General features: G+C 39.3%; 3 protein-coding genes across 19 annotated transcripts in view; 1 reads left to right on the forward strand and 2 right to left on the reverse strand.

The window, feature by feature from the left end:
* The window catches only part of OSGEPL1 (O-sialoglycoprotein endopeptidase like 1), a 50,912-nt gene that overhangs the window by 1,125 nt on the left and 24,631 nt on the right, over positions 1-25,156 (forward strand). Inside the window, exons 2-10 of one of the 13 annotated variants that reach the window (XR_011387192.1) lie at positions 5,008-5,395; positions 6,119-6,323; positions 6,401-6,549; positions 7,768-7,898; positions 8,047-8,118; positions 9,566-9,672; positions 11,703-11,962; positions 14,235-14,331; positions 15,250-15,618. Coding sequence is in view for 7 of the 13 variants with exons in the window: in XM_051849353.2 (XP_051705313.1) it covers positions 5,008-5,395; positions 6,119-6,323; positions 6,401-6,549; positions 7,768-7,898; positions 8,047-8,118; positions 9,566-9,644 (1,024 nt within the window). In the remaining 6 variants the exon portion in view is untranslated. Of the gene's footprint in view, positions 1-2,161; positions 5,396-6,118; positions 6,324-6,400; positions 6,550-7,767; positions 7,899-8,046; positions 8,119-9,565; positions 9,673-11,162; positions 11,347-11,702; positions 11,963-13,635; positions 13,803-14,234; positions 14,332-15,249; positions 15,619-25,156 lie in introns of those variants that run through there. The other 12 variants (XR_011387196.1, XR_011387195.1, XR_011387197.1 and 9 more) reach the window with 12 other exon arrangements.
* LOC108177184 (large ribosomal subunit protein uL23) lies at positions 9,720-11,002 on the reverse strand. Its single transcript, XM_017344289.3, has one exon. The coding sequence runs from the start codon at positions 10,230-10,232 to the stop codon at positions 9,762-9,764; it is 471 nt and encodes a 156-aa protein (XP_017199778.2). The 5' UTR covers positions 10,233-11,002; the 3' UTR covers positions 9,720-9,761.
* The window catches only part of ANKAR (ankyrin and armadillo repeat containing), a 65,136-nt gene continuing 54,574 nt past the window's right edge, over positions 14,595-25,156 (reverse strand). For all 5 annotated transcript variants that reach the window (XM_051849351.2, XM_051849349.2, XM_051849347.2 and 2 more), the window contains 6 exons: positions 21,095-21,253; positions 20,288-20,405; positions 18,754-18,863; positions 18,076-18,272; positions 16,787-16,833; positions 14,595-14,863 (listed from right to left, as the gene is read on the reverse strand). In XM_051849351.2, coding sequence (XP_051705311.2) covers positions 14,616-14,863; positions 16,787-16,833; positions 18,076-18,272; positions 18,754-18,863; positions 20,288-20,405; positions 21,095-21,253 — 879 coding nt within the window. In that variant the 3' untranslated portion in view covers positions 14,595-14,615. The remainder of the gene's footprint in view (positions 14,864-16,786; positions 16,834-18,075; positions 18,273-18,753; positions 18,864-20,287; positions 20,406-21,094; positions 21,254-25,156) is intronic.

A 25,156-nucleotide genomic window follows, 5' to 3' on the forward strand; every position in this document is an offset into this window, starting at 1 on the left:
GCCATCATCTGCTATCTCCAATGTGCACATTAGCAAGAAGCCAGAATCAGGAGCAGAAGCTGGACTTGAACCCAGGTAATCTAGTATGGGATGCAGGCTTCCTAACCAGAGTCTTAACTGCTATAAGCATATCATCTTTTTTCAAAAGCATATCTCATTTTCCATGCACTTTTAAAAATACCCTCATATTTTTCATGTTCTCAACTGAAATTCTAGGAAAACATTACTGACTTGTAGCCTGAGTTATTCATGTGAGGAAAAACAACATCCTCTTCACATTTGTACATATAACTTGTGTTGATACTTTAATAATACACAGTTGTATTTGTAAACTCAGATGTTTGCAGAAGACTAACAGGCAGGTTACGTAAGTACGTAAGTGGGCTAAATATGAAGTGGGAAATACCTGGAGCAGGGCGCTTCTCCATGCAGGAAGGTAGGACCTGTGTTATTAAATCATCAGTTTTCAAGAGGAAAAGAAAAATCCAGATTTAAAAACAAACAAACAAAAAAGTGGGCCAGTGCTGTGGCGTAGCGCGTAAAGCCACTGGCATGCATTGCCGGCATCCCACATGGGCGCCTGTTCAAGTCTCAAGCGCTCCACTTCTGATCCAGCTCTGCTGTGGCCTGGGAAAGCAGTAGATGGCCCAAGTCTTGGGCCTCTGCACCCATGTGGGAAACCTGGAAAAAGCTCCAGGCTCCTGGCTTCGGATCAGCCCAGATCCGGCTGTTGTGGCCATTTGGGGAGTGAACCAGCAGATGAAGACTCTCTGTCTCTCCTCTCTGTGTCTTTCAAATAAAATAAATAATTCTTTAAAAAAATTTTAAAAAGCTTTATTTATTTATTCATTTGAAAGGCAGAGTTAGAGAGAGAGGGAGAGACAGAGAGGGAAAAGGAGGATCTTCCTTCCGTCCACTGGTTCACTCCGCAAAAGGCCACAACTGCCAAGGCTGGTCCGACCCGAAGCCAGGAGCCTAGAACTCCATCCGGGTCTTCCAATCAGTGGCACAGGCTCCAAGCACATGGGCCATCTGCTGCTGCTTTCCTAGGCACATTAACAGAGATTTGGATCAGAAATGGAGCTGCCAGGACTAGTACCCATACTTGAGTGGGATGCCAGCATTGCAGGCTGCAGCTTAACCCACTGTGCCACAATACCAACCCTAGAAATCCAGATTTTTAAAACTAGTAACTAATATAAAATTTGTTGAAATATATCTGCAAGCCATCAATTTACAACATCTGACCAGGATAAAAGCCTGAAACTTTGGAATCGGACTGGTCTGAATCTTGAATCAGGTGCTTAATATTGGCTCATTGAGTTCAGGCAAGTTCCTTCTCCTCTCCGACTCTGTTTTTATAACAGTAAAACAGGAAAGACCAGACTTGCAAAAGAGGATTAGAAATAAAATACACAGGGCCAGCATTGTGGTATAGCAGGTTAAGCCACAGCTTGCAAGGCTGGTATTCTGCATCAAAGTGCTGGTTCAAGTCTCAGCTGCTCCTCTTCCAATCCAGCTCCTGCTAAAGTGCCCAAGAAGGCAGCAGAGGATGGCAAAGTCCTTGGCCTCCTATCACTGTTGAGGGAAACCAGAATGGACCTCCAGGCTCTGCGTTTTGACCTGGCCTAGCCCCAGCTGTTGCGGAATTTGGGGAAGTGTAGCAGCAGATGGAACATCTCTCTCTTTCTCAGTCTCTCTTTCTCCATCACTCTTTCAAATAAAATAATAAATAGGTGAATAAAGCATTACATATGAAGAGACAAAGTGAGCCACAAATTCTAGCATACTGTGTGAAAAGGACTATGGGGTATTAATGAGGCACAGTGAAGTACTAGAGAGTCTTGCCTTCCAGAGGCTTAACCTAATCACTGAGACATCCTCTGTGGACCTACAAGGAGAGCCAACAGTGCAAGGAAGCATACAGACAGTATCAAACAATTGATGCAAACAGTAACTGTCAATGCCAGGCCACAGTCCTTTCACTTTTTCCCTGAGTGCAATGCACTTTTGATGGTATAAATGGTAACTACACAGAAAGGCCTGCTCTGATCACTATCTAAATTAGGTACTCCCACCCTGTTTGTTCTGTATCATCATACTCTACATATTTTCTTTGTAATTCTTTTCATAATTTGTATCTTTGTTTGCTTATGTATAGTCTACCCGCCCCCAACAGACTCTAAGCTCTGTGGTGACAGCAGCCGTGACTGTGTTAATCACTGCAGTATGCCTATTACCCAGCACAGTGGCACATCACAGGTTCTCAGTGGCCTTGAAAGATGGTTAGGCCTGCAGTGAATGAAGATGGAGAGAATACTGTAATTTGCTTGAGCATAATGAGCACAGGCAAAGAGGTAAGAAGACCCTAGACACATATTCATTTAGCTGGAGTATAAGTCACTGAAGTATATGCTTCAGCAGTACCATCCACATTCTTCCTTTTTGCATTTGTTGAAAATCTGTTATTGTCAGGCCCTGTGGGTACAAATAGGAATAAGATACATTATGATCCTTGACTCTGAGCAGCTTGAATTATCAAATGGGCTGGAGAACAGGTTTATATTGTGGTTCAGCCTCTTACTAGCTTTGAGACCATACACATTTTTCTGTGCCTCAGTTTCCTTCTCTGTGAAATCAGGATAATGTAGCTAGCTCAGAGTATTGCTGTAAGGGTTAAATGTGAATTCTTTTAAAGCATTTAGTGCAGTTCTTGACAAGGGGCAAAGTTCAGTATAAGCTAGCTGTGAGTGACGTGGTACTCCTGTTACTACTATCATTAAGTGAAGAAGACAGATGGCAAAGGGCTTATTGTACAGCAATGTGGAAAGTGCCAAAGCAGTATTGGTTGGCAGAGAAGACTTTTCAAGCCAGAAACCTGATGGACATCCTTCTCTTCTCTCTCCGCACTCCACATCCAAATCAGTCAGCCAGTCCTTGTAAATCTGTTTCCCGAATCTTTCTTGAAACTCCCTTCCTATCAGTTCACTTCAATCCCTTATTGTCTCTTTTTTTTTTTTTTTTTTTTTTTTTTTTTTTGACAGGCAGAGTGGACAGTGAGAGAGAGAGACAGAGAGAAAGGTCTTCCTTTTGCCGTTGGTTCACCCTCCAATGGCCGCCGCGGCCGGCGCGCTGCGGCCGGCGCACCGCGCTGATCCGATGGCAGGAGCCAGGAGCCAGGTGCTTTTCCTGGTCTCCCATGGGGTGCAGGGCCCAAGCACCTGGGCCATCCTCCACTGCACTCCCGGGCCACAGCAGAGGGCTGGCCTGGAAGAGGGGCAACCGGGACAGAATCCGGCGCCCCGACCGGGACTAGAACCCGGTGTGCCGGCGCCGCTAGGCGGAGGATTAGCCTAGTGAGCCGCGGCGCCGGCCCCTTATTGTCTCTTGTTTGGACTCTTGGCTATAACCTGGGGGCTAACTGGTTTGCCTGCTTCTTTATTAGCTTAGGTCCCTAGTCATTCCATATTATTTACAAATTATAGAAAGACAAATAGATTCTCATATTAGTTCTTTGAGAATAAGCCCATGGGCTTATTCCTAATGCTTAGTATAATTCCTGGAGGATAAAAAGAAGAGCCACAAAAAGGAAAGGAGGGAGGCAAAACAAAGAAGGAAGGAATGAGAGGCAGATCTTGAAGTATAGCAGGTTAAGCTGCCCACTTGGCACACCTGCATCCCATATCAAAGTGCCAGTTCAAGTCCCAGCTGCTCTGCTGCCGAGGTGGCTCTCTGCTAACATGCCTGGGAAGGTAGTGGAAAATGTCCCAAATACGTGGAACCTGCCAATCACCTGGGAGACCTGGATGGAGTTCCTGGCTACTAGATTCAGCCTGGCCCAGACCTGGCTTTTGTGGCCATCTGGGAAGTGAACCAGTGGATGGAAGAACTCTATCCCTGTCATTCTGTCATTCTCTTTCAAATAAATCAAATAAATAAATCCTTTCAAAAAAAAAAAAAAAGCAAAAAAGGAAGAAATGAGTGGGAAGGAGAAGATTCAGATTTAAGGTCTCCCAAACCCCACATAAATAAAGATTTGAGTAGAAAGTCGCAGGGTCACCACTCTGGAGTACTCTCTGGTCTGATGATATAGGATGCACTCCAGGGATCAGAGGACATAGTTAGGGAAGTGCAGTCAGAAGACTGTTGAAGAGACTGACATAGTGAGGGTTTTGTAAACTTGATAGCAGCAGTGGAGGTGGTGATAACTGGAGAGTGAGGGGAAGAAAAGAGGCAGAGATGAACCTTGAAACCCAAGTGGTTGAGATGAAATGTGCTCTGTATTTCATTGTACTGTTTATAAGAGTCATAGGCTAGCATATTTGCTGCTAGCAAATTTGCCTCCTAATTCTTTACTTGACATTTGGAGTGGCTGTCCATTGCCATACAAGGACCACAGATCTAAATTGCCAACTCTGAGCACTGGTTCCCAAACTTTATTTCAGGATTGCAGGCAATCTACTGTCCTGCCATGACCTCCAGTGCAGTGTGTTTAAAAATAAACTTGTCTTCTTCACAAAACTATCTCCATGTTTCTGTTAGTATTTCCTTTCTCCAAGTCATTCCAGCTGAATATCTGAATCATCTTTGAGGCCTTGCTCCCCCAGTCCCCTTATATTGTTTAGTTATTAGTTTTTGAAGCTCTCTGTCCCTTTCTTTCCATTGCTGCCCATCAGTCAATTTACAACATGATCACTTTACACAAATATTTTTGCAGTAACCTCTTTAAAAATTTCCTTTTCAACAGGGAGCTTAATTTGCCTAATATGCAATCTTATCCTATCCTTCCCTTGTCAAGACTTCCTTAGAAAGCGTCTCACAGTTATTTTGGTGACTTCTTTAACACTGGGTGCTTGTTGTGTGCCAGATGTCATAAGGCACATAATTTGACAGTATTTGACTAATACTTTCAGCTATATAATTAATTTGAAAACATGACTTCAATTATATTTTTCTACTTTTGGCTTTATAATCTTAAAATTATAAAAAGCTTTCTGTTTCTTTTAGAACAGGTGGGATTATTCCTCCTGTAGCTCAACAGCTTCACAGAGAAAATATTCAACGCATAGTGCAAGAAGCTCTTTCTGCCAGTAGAATCTCTCCAAGTGAACTCTCAGCAATTGCAACAACCATAAAACCAGGTCTCGCTTTGAGCCTGGGCGTAGGCTTATCATTTAGCTTGCAGCTGGTAAGCCAGTTAAAAAAACCATTCATTCCCATTCATCACATGGAGGCCCATGCACTTACTATTAGGTTAACCAATAAAGTAGAATTTCCTTTTTTAGTTCTTTTGATTTCTGGAGGTCATTGTCTTTTGGCGTTAGTTCAAGGAGTTTCAGATTTCCTGCTTCTTGGAAAGTCTCTGGACATAGCACCAGGTGACATGCTTGACAAGGTAATTATTTTAAGAATTAATTTCTTTATTCTTTTTTGTTCTGGTGTCTCTTTCAATTAAATGATGATAAATGTGCTACCACCATTCATATAAATATTGATGGATATCTTATTAGATGGAAAATTCATGTGCAGTAAGAAGAAAGAAAAAGAATGGCATACATAATTTTGTAATATATAATTCTTACCCCTTCCTAATAAACTAGTAAGAGGTTTATATCAGTACAGAATGACTAGAATAGTTTGCAGGTAACAGGTATTTAATCAGATATATGAAGTGGAAGAAAGTGCTCTGTAAACTGTCATTACTGCAAAAATGTAAACTAAGAGGACATATAAAGATTAACATAGGGACATTAAAGATGCACAGGGTTCTGTGGCTGCGTCACAATTGCTGACAAGTAGAATACCGATTTAGCACAATACCACAGAGCCTGGTGCTGTATGCAAGGACAACACTGAAGCCAACAGGGCAGGCTCTCATTTTTGAAGTTCATCAAATAGCAGTCTTTGTCAACTTCAAACCTATTTTCCAACCCCAATGGAAGAACAATTGGCCATGACTGATCAGGTTTTCACTGCTTTAATAAGCATTAGCTATAATCGTTATTTGTCAAAGCATACCATATTTTATGCATTCATAGTTTTTAAGGTAATAATTCATTGGTCTCAAAATGTGTAACCTTATGACTCATTTAGAAATACATGCTTTTGCTCTTGATAGGTGGCAAGAAGACTTTCTCTAGTAAAACATCCAGATTGCTCCTCCATGAGTGGTGGGAAAGCTATAGAGCACTTGGCCAAACAAGGAAACAGACTCCATTTTGATATCACAGCGCCCATGCAACGTACTAAAAATTGTAATTTTTCTTTTTCTGGACTTCAGCATAATGTTAATAAAATAATAACACAAAAGGAAAAAGAAGAAGGTATATTTCTAATTAGTAAGTTTGAAAAGATACATATTCCCAGATTCTCTGCAGGATAATAACTGCTCCTTTTGCAGGAATTGAGAAGGGACAGATACTGTCTTCTGCTGCAGACATCGCTGCTGCAGTACAGCACACGACAGCGTGCCACATTGCAAAAAGAACACATCGTGCTATCCTTTTTTGCAAGCAGAGACACTTGTTACCTGAAAATAATGCAGCCCTGGTATGTTTTGTTATCTCTTCTCATTGTAACTTTTCACAGCATGTTGCTTTTTTCTCAAGACCTTACTTGACTTTATCCGTAGGATGAACAGGTCTATTTGCCACATGCTAATCCTGTACAGTGTGAAATTATGCAGAATAGATTTACTAACAGCTCTTTCATGTATAGACATGGCAACTTTATAGGACATCCATACAGCCTGGGTGACAAAAAATGTGAGACCACATTTTCTCATTGAAAACAGGATTTATATTTATAATAATAAATTATATATGTGTTTCATAAGAAGGATTTGTGCTACAGTATCAAATTGAAAAAGTTTGACATCATATGTAGGCAATAAATACTATTTATAATAAATTGTAAATAACTATAAGTGCTGTACTATTTTTAGAAAAGTAAGCTGATGTCCTCCATTCTTTGATGAAATCCCTTTAAGTATGCTTAGCAGGCTTGATAAATGTGTATCTTAAACCTTATTTTCTTGAAAATTATAAACTTAAGTAGAGAATGTTTAAATTATGGTGATTCTCAAAATGGAATATTATGTGAATATCAAAGATAATAGTTTTTTTAACAGTTCCACAGTAAAATGAGAAAATGCTAATATGTGGTAGTTAATATAGAATACAAAACATGTATAGGAAAGAAATGGATATCTTCTGATTTGTTTATTGTTTTTAGCTCTTGTTTATATTCCTGTGGAACTGTGGTCTTTCTCCTTTTAGTTGTTGAATATTATGGTTAGTGGTACATTAAGCCTGTGATTATAGAATGGATTGAAATTATGTTTTTGCAAAAGTTAAACAAGAAGGAACGAAGGAAGGAGGGGAATTGAAGGAGGCAAAGGGGAAATGAGGGAAGTATGGTTATGTTCTTGGACTTGTACTTATGAAGTCAGTTCTCTTTATGTTAATGAAATGTTAAAAATTTCTTATAACTAAAAATTGCAGAGACTAAAATACTGGCATAGTATGGTTGCAGTTATGTTAAAGAAATATTTAGAAAAAAGTTTCGAATTTTTTAAGAAGTTAGGAAAAAGTACAAAAGTGATAATAGTGATTATACTGTTATTAAAATTGTTAGTATTCTTCTCTAAATCTTTATTATACAGATAACATCACTTACCCATTACCCATCTTTCTTATTGTATAAAGCTGGCAGAGTGCTTCCTAGATAGTTGGTACTTGTTAATTTTAGTCTTCTCTCTTCCTTCAGGTTGTATCTGGTGGTGTTGCAAGTAACTTATATATCAGAAAAGCTCTGGAAATTGTAACAGACGCAACACAGTGCACTCTGTTGTGTCCTCCTCCCAGACTGTGCACTGATAATGGCATTATGATTGCATGGTAAGCCACAGGGTATTTGTGCTTCACTCATAATCATGTAAATATTCATTACCAAGTCATCATACTAATGATTTCATTGTCATTGCATTGTACTGAATGGTCTTTACATTTGGGGGCTATTGATTTTATTTTAATGATTCTTCTTTAGGAATGGTATTGAAAGATTACGTGCTGGCTTGGGCATTTTACATGACGTAGAAGGCATCCGCTATGAACCAAAGTACGTGGTAGCATTTCTAATCTTTATAAAAGATACATTATAGAAATTGAAGCCTGGAGTTTGCTTTCATGTATGAGCTTTTCATTTATATGCTAGTGATACTTGAAGTTAGCATTCATTTCTTTCATGAAACTAGTTGAGTTTGACACTTCATAAGAAAGATTTGTGCTGTAGTATCAAATTAAAAAAATTTGACAAATCATAATGAGTAATAAACAGGCCATGGTTAGGGGTGTCAGATTCCTTCATTTGGGACCAGAAAGGAAACCATATCCATGGCCTGGACTTTTGCAGTGTCAAGAAAATCTGAGGACCAGCTGGAAGGCTGGGAAACATTCAGAAAGCATTCAGGTGAGAGGGCTATGATTATGCTCCGACACAGGCAGTGGAGAATTGGTCAAGACATAGCTGATTTCCTCTCTCAAACCAACATTCCAACATATTGCACGGTTTTTCAATTTACCATCAAGTAAATTTCTAGTCCAAGTTAATTCTGGACTAAGAAAAGATAGTTATGTTTTACAAGCTAACATAATTCTGGTTTGGAAATTGTCAGCATTATAATCTGTAACTAGACACTTGTGCTAACCAGGAATGGGGAACCTGTTTTCTGCCAAGGGCCATTTGGATATTTTTAACATTATTTATAGGCCATACAAAATTACCAACTTAAAAATTAGCCTGCTAAATAAATTTATTGAATTTTGAGTCCCACCTGCAGTTACCTTGGCAGGGTCAGAACAAATGATTTTGTGGACCTCATGTGGCCCACGGGCTGGATGTCCACACCCATTACAGGAATCACAAACTATTAAACTGATCATGACTGAACAGAGCCGTATCAGAAGGACTCCTTTACATTGATGCCCTAACCTTAGATAGAGTTAATCATCTAATCCAGCTGTGCCTTCTTGAGGCAGTATTGAAGCTGGAGATGGTGGTTTTTCCAGGCAAAAACCTGAGGTTGAAATTACTGACTGAGGAAGAACAGAGAAGAGGGTAGGAGCTAAAGACTTTCCTGCCAGCAGCGGCAAAGGAAAGTAGAAAAGGGGCAAGTCAGCTTTTGAAACCTCTAAGAGGAACAGATAGAAACTAGGGGAATTTCTAAAATGTCAGGGGGTACAGGTTGGATTTTAGCTATATAGTTTCAGTTTTTAGTTTTGTAAACTTATTTCTTTAAGTTTTTAACATTTATAGTATTTGAAAGTAGACCTATTTTTTTCAAAAGCATATCAAAATTTAGGTTTTTTTATTGAATGAGACTGGCCTTCATTATTCTGACTTGAGATCCCACTATATTTGAATGTATTTAAGAACCATCACCACATGTGATGAATTATATAATAGATGCTCATGCTTTTTGTCAACATTCTAAGCGCATAGCCTGCAGAACTATTGATGGCTCATGAAGCAAATTTGGAAATAATAAGATTTGTCTACATTGCAGATGCCCTCTTGGAGTAGATATATCAGAAGAAGTTGGAGAAGCTGCTATAAAAGTACCACGATTAAAAATGAAGATTTGAATTTTGCTTTTCAGAAACATCCATAAAGGTAGTATTTCAGCATTACAATTAGTTTTGTTTTTTTTTTTTTTTTATGGTGAAAAAACATATATTTAGAATTAGCCAGCTGGACTCCGTTCAGATGATCCCAATTTTGTTGGCAACGTCCAGAGCATCATAGTCCGGAGCCAGCCGCACATACGCCTTCTTCTCTCCGTCAGGTCTGATCAGGGTGTTGACTTTGGCCACATCAATGTCATAGAGTTTCTTCACAGCTTGTTTGATCTGGTGCTTGTTGGCCTTGACATCCACAATGAACACCAGTGTGTTGTTGTCTTCTATCTTCTTCATGGCCGACTCCGTGGTCAGGGGGAACTTGATGATGGCATAGTGGTCAAGCTTGTTTCTCCTGGGGGCGCTCTTCCGAGGGTATTTGGGCTGCCGTCGGAGGCGTAGCGTCTTGGGCCGCCGGAAGGTGGGGGACGTGCGGATCTTCTTCTTCTTGTGGCTGTGGACGCCTTTCAGCACTGCCTTCTTGGCCTTCAAGGCCTTCACTTTGGCTTCGACTTTAGGAGGGGCAGGAGCTTCCTTCTTCGCCTTCGGCGCCATCTTGGTGAAAAGCTTACAATTAGGTTTTGATTTTATGTGTGTCAAATTGTAGAAGTATACTACTCATCAAAACTTTCTTTTGTTATTCTTTTTCTTACATTTGATTTTTAACCTGCTGTTCTTAGCCTCATATGTTCATATAAGAAAACATAACTTTTATTAGCAAAAATCAAAGTAGGGACAGGCATTGTGGTGAAGTGGATAAAGCCACTGCATGGGATGCCCACATCCCATATATGAGTACTTGTTCAAGTCTTGGCCCTGGCTTTTTAAAGTAGATTGATAGATTGATTATTTATTTATTTAAAAGGCAGAGAGCATCAGAAAGGGAGAAACAGAGATCTTCCATCCACTTGTTCACTATCCAAATGGCCACAATAGCCAGTGCTGGGCCAGGCCAAAGCCTGGAGCCAGGAATTCCATCCTTGCTCTCAGATAGATAGCAGGGGCCCAGGTATTTGAGCCATTTTCTGCTGCCTTCCCAGGCACATTAGCAGGAAACTGGAATGAAAGCCGAGCAGCCAGGACTTGAACAAGCATTACAAGTTGTGCCACAACACCACCCCTTAGTTCCTCCACTTCTAATCCAGCTTCCTAGGAGGCAGCAGATGATGTTTCAAGTTGCTTTGGGACCCTGCCACCCACATGGGAGACCAGGTGGAGTTCTGGACTCCTGGTTTGACTTGGCCCAGCTGCTTGTTGTGGGAATTTGGGGAGTAAACCAGCAATGGAGGATTTCTCTGTCACTCCGCCTTTCAAGTAAATGAAAAATAAACATTTTATAAAAGCCTCAAAGTCAAACATCTAATGGGGAAAGGATATATTGACACTGGGAAATAGAAAGAAAACCTTAAAATGATAACTGTGCTTCTGCTAGATTTTGGCCCTAATCATCCATGTCTAAATCTTTTCTCCCCTTTCTTAAATCAGGATTATAGAAGCTATTTTTTGACTTCTACTGACATGAGCCTGAGTTATATAAAGAGAGACCAATTTTAGAAAAGCAGCTAGGTCAAGATCATGGCAAAACAGAAAACTCCAAATCAAGACAAAAACTGACTTTCTCTAATAGAAGGTTATTAAAATAAAATATATATTAGGTATCCTCTCTGGAGTAAGTGGGTATCTGTATGTTTGTTCAAATCCATTTCAGGTTTTAAAAATTTGGCATGCAGGTGATCTCTCAAGTATGCATTGAACTCTTTAACTGACCATATACAGTCATTGAATCCATTATTTTAGAAATATTTAGCCAGATGAAAGTAAATGAGATATAAAAGGTTTTTTGGGGGATAGTTTTGGTTAAATCTGAAATTTTGTATTACAGATATGATAAATGTATCACTTTGGGGGGCCAACATTAAAGAAACTGAATGTACTGTCCTTTGAACATAAGGATAGGCCTATTGATTATATAGTGTCTTTTGAGGGATGGATTTATTTATTTATTTATTTATTTATTTTTGACAGGCAGAGTTAGACAGTGAGACAGAGAGAAAGGTCTTCCTTCCATTGGTTCACCCCTCAAATGGCCGCTACGCTACACCGATCCGAAGCCAGGAGCCAGGTACTTCCTCCTGGTCTCCCATGTGGGTGCAGGGCCCAAGCACGTGGGCCATCCTCCACTGCCTTCCTGGGCCACAGCAGAGAGCTGGACTGGAAGAGGAGCAACCGGGACTAGAACCAGCGCCCATATGGGATGCCGGCGCCTCAGGCGGAGCATTAACCAAGTGAGCCTCAGCGCCAGCCCGAGGGATTTATTTTTAATCAGTAAAGGGTTATATTACATCATCTACAATGAACAAAGCAATTAGCTTTCTGATGAGTGACTTGCTTATTGAGAAGCTGGGGGGTTAAAGATAAAAATCTAGAACGGAAACATTATTTAAATCCTGCCTTATGGACCCATGTTGTGGTACAGCCAGGTTAAACCACCACCTGTGACCTGGCATCCCATACGAGTACCAGTTGGAGTTCCAGCTGCTCCACTTTGATCCAGCTTCCTGCTAATGCACCTGAGAAAGCAGTGGAAGATGGTTCCAAGTACTTGGGTCCTTACCATCCACGTGGGAGGCCTGGTTGGATTTCCAGGCTCCTGGCTTTGGATTGGCCTAGCCCTGGCCATTTGCCATAATGTAGGGGTGAACTAGTGAATGGAAGATGTCTCTCTGTGTGTATCCATCCCTTTCTCCCTGTAACTCTGCCTTTAAAATAAATAACTTAAAAAAAAATTTTTTTAAAGATTTATTTTATTCATTTGAAAAAGTTAGAGAGCTAAAGACACAGAGAGAAAGGTCTTCTATCCACTGGTTCACTCCCCAGATGACCGCAATGGCCTGAGCTGAGCTGATCCAAAGCCAGGAGTTTCTTCCAGTGTTCCACATGGGCATAGGTGCCCAAGCACTTGGGCCATCTTCTACTGCTTTCCCAGGCCACAGCAGAGAGCTGGATCAGAAGTGGAGCAGCTGAGACTTGAACTGGTGCCCATATGGAATGCCAGCACTGCAGGCTGGGGCTTTAACCCGTGGCACCACAGCACCAGCCCCTCAAATAAATAACTTTTAAAATAAATACTGCCTTAAAGTGACTTCCCTGTTGGGAAGTTCTTCAAGTAACTATTTTCTTAGAATTGTGGTCATGGAGTATTACTTTATAACTATCCATTTTAGCCTAGAAATGGATGATTTAATTGTATATGGGGAAACATTCAAAAACACTCAATATTTACAATGGCTTGCATTATTTGATATTAAATTACTATATGGATATGACAGAATTGGTTAATCAATATCACTTAAAAGAAACTATTAGTTGTTAATTTCACATTTTACATTTGGATGTACATTGTGTGCCTATGAATCTGAATTCACAGAGAAGTGGAATTATTTCCTATAGCACTAAAAACCAGAATACATTCAAAGTTTAGAAGAAAACATCAAAGTTTCTTCACATTATAACAATATTATAAATCAGGAAAATCTATAACCTGAGTTCTTAAAGTTTCAGAGCTGTTCCAGGTTCAACAATCATGCATATCAAAACTGAGTTCATGACATAAATAAGGGAAACTTACAGATAAAGAACATGAGCAGATTCTGGAAGCCTCCCATTTCATTAGCCTTTCAGTACTTAGACATAAGGAAGGGAAAAGAAAAGAATGAAGCTGTTTTATAGTACAGTTGAGAGGCAGGATTTCAACAATTTTCCTGCCTCTCAGCTGTACTATAAAACAACTTTGAAGATTAAGGAGGTCTCTTATTTTTCAGTGGCAAAGAACACAGGCTGTAGACTCTACCACAAGGAAAGCCCAAGTATACATAGGGGCTATCATCACCATTATTGTGTTAAGGCATGTTGGGAGAAAATAACTACTAGTTACACGTATGTTTAATGCTTGCTGCAGACTCACAGACTGAATTGCAGTGGGTGGAGAAAAAGGGCAGCAGACATGCACCAAAACTACACCAGCTGGATACAGTGCTCTTTAGCAAAGACATCATGTGATTCTAAGCCAAAGATTATCACCTTCTCCAGCTGCAAACCAAAGGCACTCTATAAAAATGGAGAATGGTAAACACACATGGATCCATTTTTAGCTATACTTGTATACTTGATGAGCAATGGTTTCAGATTTTTTTAATGAGATGTTTTTAACATATGTATTTCAGGTTTTAGAAGGCTCATGTATTTGTATTACTTTATCATTAAACATCACAAGGTATTACAATGAATGTAACATATGAGCCACTTTGAATCATCCTTTAGCTCAGTCTACCAACTTAAAAATGTTTCTAACACTTGATGGATATGCTAGTAATACAATTTGTGTCAGTTGATAAATTTTATGTTTTTCTCTTTTTAAAAAATAGAATTTATTTGATAGATAAACAAAGAGCTCCCATCTGTTGGTTCTCTCTCCCAAATGCCTACAACGGCCAGGGTTAGGCTGATACCAAAGCTGAGAACCAGGAACTCAGACTAGGTCTCCCATTTGGGTTTCAGGGACCCAGTTACTTGAGCCATCACACCAACTCCAGAGGTCTTCTCTGCATTAACACGAAGCTGGAGTCGAGAGCCAGAGAGCTGTATCTGACTCTAGGTACCCTGGAGTGGGACGTGGGTGTCCTAACCAGAGTCAGGACTCATAGGCCAAATGCCTGCTCCATTGGATGAATTTTAATAAGCTTAAATGGAGGCATTCTATTACAGAAATCTTATTTTTTGAAGCCATTAATTCTGACCTGATGGTAAATTCCAGTAGACATTTTAAAGAAACTCTAATATTGATATCAAAAGCTGCCATTCAAAAAGATTGCTTGGTTATCTGTATTTTACCAAAATAAAAATTTTGTAAAAGATTGCTTTCATACAAAAGTGCTTTTATTAGCCTTCAGAAGGCTCTGAGTTTGCTTTCTGTACATGTTTCCCAAGTTGGTTCAAGCACACTATTCTTGGTCTTGATATATTTATGATATCCGATGAAAGTGCAGAGGAAAAAGAAAACAGATTAACAGGAACATCAGTATTTTCTGTTGTTTTGAAGAGTCCCATGAAGTTAGTTACAGGAGGTATTAAAGTCAAAGAATCTCTTGGTTGAATTTTAGGTTTTGCTTTTCTTCGGTGCTCTTTTCCTAAAAATTAGAGAGGCACAATTGAATGTCCCTTAAGCTGACTACCTTAAGTATAATTTCATTACTTCTAGTTCTGTTTTCTTTACACAACTAAAACATACCAAAAAAAAAAAAAAAAAAAAACAGATCAATTAACTTCTAGACTTTGTAGTGTCAGATAAGAAAAACTTGTGAGGATCAATATATAACTTGCCAACTTTTTACTATGCCAAATTGACACTAATAAAAGAACAAGTATCAACTACTTTAAACATCATTCTGTAAAGTAAAACATATCTTAATACCAAAAGAAAATGTGAAAAACATTCTTTCAAAATGAGAGACTTGACATTGAATGAAATTAATTTTATCAAGAACTTGCTATATTATCCTTATTTCTTCCTTAGGTTCCCACAGGCCTGTGAAAACGTCAGCATACCGTTACTGAGTACAGTCTGTTGTTTAGAAAGCAGTGAAGAAATGAAGAAAAAGTGGGACTGACTTGATTCATTTGTTTAAATAACTCTTACATCAAAGAAGCTATAGAAAAACAGGATATCCTCTCCATGATATTCAGAAATATGAAGGTACTACAAAAGGTTCATGGAAAAATGGAATTAGAAGATAGTTTTTTTTTTTTTTTTTTTTTGGCGCAACTTATCCTTTAATTCCATAGTCCAAGAACTTTTTTAATTACCTTTGTATAGCCTCCACTCATACTCCTCCCTAGCTTCCCTCAGGTTCTCTGAATAAATAAAATTGTTTCCTGCCTTTTACGGTCTCTCCCTGTTCTCCTTTTTGTCTGTGACATCAGCAAACTGCTCTTGACTTTAAATGGTTCTCCTTGATTCTGACAATATTTGGTCCTACTGTAAACACCCATGAACAAGTACTAAGCAAATATATGAAATTAATGAGAATTTATGTTCCCTATTGTCGCTCCCCCTCTTCATGGAGGAACGACACTAAACCCTGCCTAGGCTTCATATCTGAGTCACGGCACCATTATGTCGCTCCCCCTCTTCGTGGAGGAACGACACAGGACCCTGCGCTGTTCTTTCGTCTGCTCGGCCCTCCCCGGGTTTGCTGCTGGTTCTTCCCGGGTTGGCTACCGACCCTTCCACCTCCGTGGAAGGGCGGTTCCCCCTGCCACTTTCCCCACTTCCGCAGGGGAGCGGCACACCGCCGGCCGGCTCTCTCGGGGGCTGCACAGGTGTTCCTTCAGATAGATGTTCCCCTTAGATGTTCCTCGTGCATGTTGTCTCTCTCTTCCTTTATAGTCCTCTTCCGCCAATCCCAATTCTGCTACCCACACGCCGAGTACGCTGCTCTCCTCCAATCAGGAGCAGGTCCTACAGTTTATTGGTTGAACTGGAGGCAGCTGTGTAGAAGCTGTTTCTCCCTTCTCAGCGCCATATTGTGGGAGAGCAGATGCATAGAATAAGTCTTAATTCCAGTAACTTAGTCTAGTCCGAGTTGCTCCCAGTTGCTCCCCACACCTATTGCATGTATGATAGGAAAGAATAAGTAATATAAACTCTGGTCTCAGACCTAGGCCACTCAATTCTCATCTACCAACCATGCGAAAAACTGTGTAGAATGTTAATGAAAAAATATTCCTGCCCTCCGAATTTATAGATAGATAAGTTATAATGAAACAGGACAACAGCATGATCACATTTTAAGTCCCCATTATATGCTGTGATTTCTGTGCATGGCTAGAAAAAAGACAACATAAAAAAGGATCTCTATTAAGTGATCCTTAAGAAAAAGTGGTTAATGTAGCCTTGAAACTGGGAACATGTTTTAGGTATATGGGATTACAAAAGAAGAGTTTGCAGATAAACCATCTTCGTAGCCTCTATGTCTCAAACTTGTAGAGATGGAACACAGAATTAAAAAGCACCAGGGCTAGAAGACATCTCAGAAATAAAAATTAATTACCTTTCTTAAAGACAGGAATTATGGATGGTCCTCCATTCTTTTCCAGACTAAAAGAGAAACATGTTAATCAAATAATAAAATAAATGAAGACATAGTATACCCAGAGAAAATACATGAAGACTTATTTCAGGTGACATGCTCCATGCCTAGTGGTCTGTTTCATACATGTTACATGTACAATAATTATACATGTTACCTGTAGGTGTTTTTGTTCAGTCACTCATTTACTACAAATATTTGGAACTTTAAATCTGTTTGAAATGATGGGAAGAGAAGATACTTCAACAAAATTTTGAAAAAAGTAGATCTGAGAAAGGAACACATTTTTCTAAATCCCACAGTTGCAAATATGAACTGGCTATGAGAATGACCAATGTTACTTACATTGTTTATCCCAAATTGCTTTTTTAGTCAATGAAAATTATTACTTAACATTGTCAATGAAAACAATTAAAAATTAGATTCCCTGTCATATAAAGTGAGGTCATCAGCTTGGATTTTCAATTTTTCAAAGAATTAAACTGACTCTAAAGATGGATCCATCTTTCTCTATACTTAAATTGATTTATAAAGCCGTAATACAATCCTGGGTCCTTTTCCGATATTACAGAGTTAATAATGTACCTTGAGTAGTTGTGTTATTTATATATGGATTTTGCTACTTGAAGAGAAGAATTGTAATTGATTTACATCCACAGAAAAAGAAGAGTAAAGCCACAGTAAGGAGATTCTGCTCTCCACCCTTTTTTTCTGGGACAACTTCATGATGAATGTATAACATTGAGGCAAAATCCTCTGAGTAAACACCTGGCAAACTTCACCCTAACTCCAACCACTGGGTCTGGGTTAACCCTATTTCCCTCCAGGGTAGGGGTAGGGTTGGCCTAGCCTTGTATCAAGTTCAGAAGACCTATCTGATGTTAAGGCCTTGGTGGTATTTCCTGGCTGGCTTAGAATTCTCAAATGTACCCAGTCTACTCAAAAATGGTTTCCTGGATCAGAGGTGGAGGCACCTAATCTCCCAAAAAACATTTCTAAAGCTTGAATAATTCTGGCCAGACAGGATCCACAGGATCTGAATGTTTCTCATCTGCATCCACAATTGGGGTGCTGAGTTGGAATTAAAATAGGCTTTGACAATGGACATTTAGAATTCAGTTTATCTTCCAGTATACAGAGGATATATTCATATCATAGCCCAACTTGCACACTTTGTTCTTCTTTGACTTCCTTAAAAATCTCTCCTATCAGTGTTTCTACAACTACAACTTAAGTTATAGGCACAGTACCTCAAGGAAGGAAGTCCCACTGTTTGTTGCATTTGAAATTCCTTTAAAAATGCTGGGTTAATACTTGCATCTCTGTTGATATTATTTGTTAAGCGAAGGAACTGATTGGGTTTATTCCTGCATTCTTTTAATAGGATGCGGAAAGCATTTGCGTTGTAAGTTAAGTAGCCAAGAGCACATGAGCAAGCTGTGCGGACCTAAATGAAGAAAGAATTCTGTCTCAACCAATAGACTTTATTCTTAAGATATCTAAGCCAGTGGATAACCAAGGGAAGTGTGGTGCAGCAAGTTAAGCTATCACATGGGACAACCACATCCCCTATTATAGTGACAGACTGAAGCCCAGCACTTCAGATCAAAGGAGGTTGGATAACAAGTACCAAAACACAGAAGTCACCAGTTTTAGTGTACTAGCGCTCACAAGTATGTCTGGAAAAGAGCAGCTGGTAGGATACAAATACAAAAGAAATGGAAAGGCGATTGCCTGTCTTGGTTAGTTTAGCTATGTATATATTTTTTTCTAGTCTAGTGAAATTAAAGTATCAGTTTGCACTATACCCCACAAAAATGTACAAACATTACATGTTAACAAAAATTTTAAATAGAAATTATCCCACAGAGTGAGAGACAGTGAGTTATCTTGAACATACTCAGTTTTGGGATTTTTTTTTCTTTTACCTCTTCTCTTACTGAGTGCAAATGGTAGCAGAGCCGCTGGATTGTTCCTAATGAGGTGAATGCTTCTGGAATGCCAGCTCTAGAATGAGCCAGGCTGGCTATTAAATTCCCTATAAATTAGACAATAATGAAAAAAAGAACTGTTACAGAAACTAATATACTGCCCTTTTGTTCATTTGTAAATGGCATTTTAAAAAGTGTAATTCACAAGATATCTCTGTTAATGAAGAAGGGCTGAGAAAAAAAGTATGTATAAATATAGGAAAAACTTTCCCTAAAATTATGGTTTGGTTTTCTGTCACAAACAGTAAAAGGCAAGTAGGTTTGTGTAGGAGAGGGAATGTTTTAAATCAGAGGTTGCCTTTCTCCCACACCTTCAGAATATGTTTTGAGATTTTTAGAGTTTTAAAAATTATTTTACATTAGCTTTTTGTTGCTATAGGGATAGCAGTAGCAACTTTTGAGTGGAAAATAGCTAAGTGGAACACTTGTAGGAAAACTTGATACTTGGCAACTGAAATTTCACTCTGCAAAGTTTATGAGCCTTTGCAGCCTCTTCTAGGAACCATGTCGCCATGGATACTGAACACATCAGTTTACAGTGTACCTGGGCCTACATGTCCTGCTTTGCCTGTGATAAGATGCACATGAACCCGTTAGTGAAGTAGCGAAACAGTAATAATTTTTGAGTCAATTCTCAGCCTAGTAAAACTAATATTTGAAAGCTAGTATATTATCTTGCACACAGGAATTTGTGGAATAAAATTCAAACCCACTACAATTGTTTCTCTCAGAATTACTTGACACTGTATTGATGTTATTTAGATGAAAATATATTTCAACACTTTTTAAAAAGATGCTTTTTCCTAGTTAGTTTCTATCAGAAATTTTCATTTGCTTGGTTTTTCCCTGCTTGCTGTAAAGATAACTCATGCACGCCATAAGAACATAATTCTGTGCTATGACAGATGGAGTTTCTTTTGATGCCTTCAGTGATCCATTTCATTTTTTAAAATACCTTACATATCACTGTACATCACTGTCATCCTGACACTGTTTTATGTTGCTTTCACAGTAATATATCAAGTCAGTTAAGCTAGAGGGTTGGAGTAGATCTAGTTATACAAGAAGCATGAAGTATACCAAGAACTCTATTGGACTGTTTTGCTTTGCTATATTACATAGCAATACAAAGAATCCTTAAATGTTAGCAAAACATGTGCAATTCTCAGAAGGAAATCAGAAGTACATCTGTGTAAATATTCCCCTATTATAAATGAATATGTAAATTTTGTTGTTGATAATTCATAACTGAATTATTTTATATTACTGAAAAAAATAGAATTTTGAAAAAATAATTAAGAAAGCAATAAGGCTGTGTTCAAAGTTAATACTCCTGTGAGTCCTCAAAGACCTACTATGGAGTTCCATGTATATTAACATGAGTTCACTAGTTTACTCATCAAACTGTAACAGAATATGATGCTTATGATTTTACTATTGTTCAGTATTGTTTATTATTGTCATTTCTTACCTGTCAAGACAAGAGTAGCAGGCTGAACTGAATACAGGCTATCAACTAAAATAGTAACACCTCTTGCAGTCAAAGTAATATGGTCCACATCTACAATGACTTTAGATAATACAATAATCTAAAACAAAAAAAGAACATAGAATCATTGGACATTTTGTACACAGCTTCTCTAAGCATTTTTGTTTGTCTTTTTTTTTTATTTCTCAGGAGGATACAAGGGATATTTGGTAAAAGAAAAGTAAGTGGTGGTGGGGTTGGTTAGAGGACTTGTTTCTATCTGGGCACCACGGTGATCATAATAGATCATATTATTCTTCTTACAATGTTTACAACTTTTATATCCTGGTAGTACACAGAAAGTACTTCTCCCAAAAGGTCACAGGATACAAAATGAAGAAAGAGAAAAAGACTAAAAAGAACCTAGATATGTAAAGTTGTTACAGGGCTCAAGAACTGGTTGATCAGCTAAAGATGCACAGAAAACCTGTCAGGGATACTAGCTAGTTTCTTCATCCAGTTCCTGGTAATGTGAAGGAGATGAAAATAATATCTGCCTGTCAACCTCACAGGGTTGTGATAAGCATCAGATAACGAATAAAGGCAAACACTCCTTGGAACATGTAAAAATTCTATATAAGTGAAGAAATTCTCTTTAGATAAGAGATTTTTTATGTGGTACAGGTGGCTATTATGTAAAGTATTCAGTAAATATTTTACTGGACCCCCAAGGTTTTGTAATTTTCAAGTTTTTACTAAAAAGACATGATTGATTTGAAGTGTTAGCCTCTCATTGTATACATTGTATACCTGAAATGCTGCCATTGCTCTCTCAGTTTCAACTGCCGATTCAAGAAAAGGTTCAAAAATAGATATGGTCATTATTCCACTTTCCAATATTAAGTATTGTTGGAAGCGATTATTGAAGGCAAAAAGGCTTAATGCATAGCCTGCTCTTAAGCAAATATCCTGGAAATAGGAGAAACATGCATCATCTTTAACATACTTCATTTATCATGTTACTGAATGTAACAACTTGGATTCTTGCCCATTAAATTATGTTGCAATATTGTCACTGGGAGTAAAATATGACATTGTTAGTAAATGCAGAATGTTATTGGACAGATAAAATACAGCACTAGGTTTTGGTAACAGGAAGAAGAAAGGAGAAAATATTTTAAAAGTTAATTACTGATCAAACAACTGAGAAACTCAATAATTTCATATAACTCAACTTTATGTTTTAATATATTTTTATTTTCATTTCAACATTTCAAAATAGAGTTCATAAGTCAAAATTTCCACTGTTTACCATGCTATATATTACATTTCATTCTGAATTATCTGTATCATCTTTTAAAATAAGTGCATTGTAAAATTCTATTCTACTACATTTAAGGGAAAATAGGTGCAAATAATTTATTTTCTTAAGAAAAATACTTATTTATTTATTTTTCATGAGAGAGAGAGAATATGCTTCCATTTGCTCCTTCACTGCCCAGATGGTGCAATGGCCAGCACTGGGTCAAACCAAAGTCAGGAGCCAGGAACCTCCCCTGGGTCTCCCACAAGGGTGCAGAGGCCCAAACACTCAGGCCATCCCCTGCTACTTTCCCAAGCCACCAGCAGGGAACTGGATTGCAAGTGGAGCACACAGGACACGAACTGGAGCCCATATGGGATGCCGGCACCACAAGCAGTGGCCCTACCCGCTATGCCACAGTGCCGGCCCCATCCCAATAATTTACTTTTAAGAATCACACTTTAGGGGTAAAGCCATCACCTGCAATGCTGGCATCCCACATGGGCACCAGTTCATGTCCCATCCAGCCCTGTGCTTTTGGCCTGGAGAAGTAGCAGAAAATGGCCCAGGTGCTTGGACCCCTGCAATCCATGTGGGAGACCTAGATGAAGCTCCTGGCTCCTGGCTTTTACCTGGCCCAGCAATGGCCATTGCAACCATCTGGGGTGTGAACCAGTCGACGGAAGATCTCTCTCTCTCTCCTCTGTAATTCTGACTTTCAAAATAAATGAATCTTAAAAAAAAAAAGAATTGCATTTTAATATTCTGGAGCTGGGAAAAGAGCAAAAACCAATTTCTCCCTAGAGTCAGCCAGCTTGAGCTGGACAAGTATGGCAGATCTTCCATAAAGATTCAAAAGATAAAATCCTACTGTTAAATCTTATTTTTTAATAATAAAAATAATTATAATACTTCAACAGTGTGGTACAGAGAGTGTACCACAGTGTACACACAGTGCATTTTCTTCTGCCACTAAAATTATGACATAAAAATTCTGTGTAACATATTGATATATTTATAAAAATGATATGATACTTGAGTTTTCCTTAAGAAATATACAGGGAGAGTAAATGGATATAGAGGTGAAGTAGGATTGCCATGAGTTAATAATTGCTGATGGTGTTTTCCATTATGCTGCTCTCTTGTTCAATACGTGTTTAAAATTTTCCATAATAAAAATTACAGATGCACATACACAAAAAGTGGTCACCTAGCCATGGGCAAGAAGAAAGGTATTAGGTACCATCAGAGGGATAAGGAACTGGGTCTCAGTCCTAGACAACGGGTAGATGAACAGATAGCAGAATAGAGCCTCGAGCCCAGTAGGAAACAAAGGTGCTAGGAAATGGGCCAAAAGGGTATGCATTGTGTAGTAAGGTCAAGTTGAAGGAAGCGAGGAAAGTATGCCAGAATTTGACCTATTTCCACTGTGGGAGTCTATATTTAGGTGGTTTACAAAGTGTCCGATTCTGCTTCAAAATGAATCCCACAGTTTGACTACTCCCACCATGCTCACTTGTATCAGATACAGGACAAGAACCAAGTTGGTTACTCCCAGTCCAGAACCCCCTAAAAATCAATCCATGAGGAAAGACGTATTTTTACACATATGTTTCCTGAATGTAAACTGTCTTAACAACCTCTACTTCACAGATCCTTTCCTTTATGTAACTCCCAAAGGTGATTAAACACCCTGGGAGCTTATTTGCCCTTAACATCGACTGTGATTCATCATTGGCAGATGAGTTCCCATTGTTTATGCTAACACCTTTTCAAAGGCACATGAATAGTTAACTAGGTATATCTTTAATTAAATAAGAGAAAGTAGGGACCAGCACTGTGGCATAGCGGGTTAGGCTGCCACCTGCAGTGCTAGCATCCCATATGGGCGCCAGTTCGAGACCCAGCTGCTCCACTTACAATCCAGCTCTCTGCTATGGTCTGGGAAAGCAGTTGAAGCTGCCCAAGTCTTTGGGCCCCTGCACTCGTGTGGGAGACCCAGAGACCCAGAAGAAGATCTTTGGCTCCTGGCTTTGGATCGGTGCAGCTCCGGCCGTTGTGGCCAGCTGGGGAGTAAACCAATGGATGGAAGACACACACTCTCTCTCTGCCTCTCCTTCTCTCTCTGTGTAACTCTTTCAAATAAATAAGTAAATCTTTTAAAAAAATAAGAGAAAGTAATAGTAGCTAAAATAATAAGGCTAATTTTATGTGGCTTGTGAAAATCATCCTCACTAGTATATTTCACATAACTTACTCTAGTTTCACAGCATGAGAAAAAAATTTTTTTTGTTTTTTTTGGACAGGCAGAGTTAGTGAGAGAGAGAGACAGAGAGAAAGGTCTTCCTTTTGTTGGTTCACCCCCTCAATGGCCGCCATGGCCAGTGCACTGCACCGATCCAAAGCCAGGAGCCAGGTGCTTCCTCCTGGTCTCCCATGTGGGTGCAGGGCCCAAGCACTTGGGCCATCCTCCACTGCACTCCCGGGCCATAGCAGAGAGCTAGACTGGAAGAGGAGCAACCGGGACAGAATCCAGCTCCCCAACTGGGACTAGAACTAGGGTGCTGGTGCCGCAGGCGGAGGATTAGCCAAGTGAGCTGTGGCGCCGGCCGAGAAAAAATAATTTTTGAAAAAAGATCATGTGACATATTGCATATCCATGTAGACAAGGTCAGTGTGAATGGGGGCTCCAGAATCTGGGTTAGCGGGCTTAATTTTTATTTCGTTCCTGTCAGTACTCATGTGAAATGTTTATTCATTCAGTAACATAATTAGTTGCTAAACATCTCTCCCATTTCTGCAAGTTTCCCAGTATAGGTTTAATTAAGGACCACAGTAGCTTCGTGCTTCCTCTACAACCTTAAGATTACTAATGGGCCCCAGCGGGGCAGGTACTGAGAAAGACACTTAATACTTCTACTTCACCATTGAGATGAGTAGTCACCTGGCCAAGACCAGGTAAATCCACTGACTTATCTTTAAGCCTTCCAGTTCTCTAACATCCTTCATATCTATGGAACTGATTTCCTAGGATACATTTGATATGCAAGCATAGGTTTAGAGTGAAGCAGGCGTTAACAGGCTGGTAGGGAGGGGAGAACGAGAGTGAAATGTAGAAACGACAGGGAGGAAAAGGAGGCACAGGAGGACCGGTAGTGAGAGTAAGCCTTGGAAGGAGCAGAGTACAGGGCAGAAAGGCATCGAAGACGGCCAGCCAGTCAGGAGCTCAGTGTCCTCAGCTGATCGTCACCCAGGCGTTTTATAGCAGCGCTTCTCTTTCCATCCAGTAAAGCTTTATATATTTTTTAAATATCACAACTTTCCCCCTCCTCGCCAGTCCTTCTTCATCCCTCTGAAAGCTCACAGACCTGAGAGAGATGCAGCTGACAGTTTTCTCCCCTGAGTGCTAAATGCACTGTAGATAACAACAACGCTCATTTCTCTGGAGCAGTGGGATTCAAAGTGCCACCCATGGACTCGTGACAGCCCACAAAATTGTTGACAACAGGGATTAGAAATTGAGAAGAAAAGCATTAAAAGGGACAGCCCTTCCTTAAAAACTGAATATC

This window comes from Oryctolagus cuniculus, chromosome 3 (genome assembly GCF_964237555.1).
Source record: "Oryctolagus cuniculus chromosome 3, mOryCun1.1, whole genome shotgun sequence".
NCBI classification, from domain to species: Eukaryota; Metazoa; Chordata; class Mammalia; order Lagomorpha; family Leporidae; genus Oryctolagus; species Oryctolagus cuniculus.

Excerpts from the sequence above, each read along its gene's own strand:
- LOC108177184 (XM_017344289.3), bottom strand. The coding sequence starts at position 10,232 with ATGGCGCCGAAGGCGAAGAAGGAAGCTCCTGCCCCTCCTAAAGTCGAA.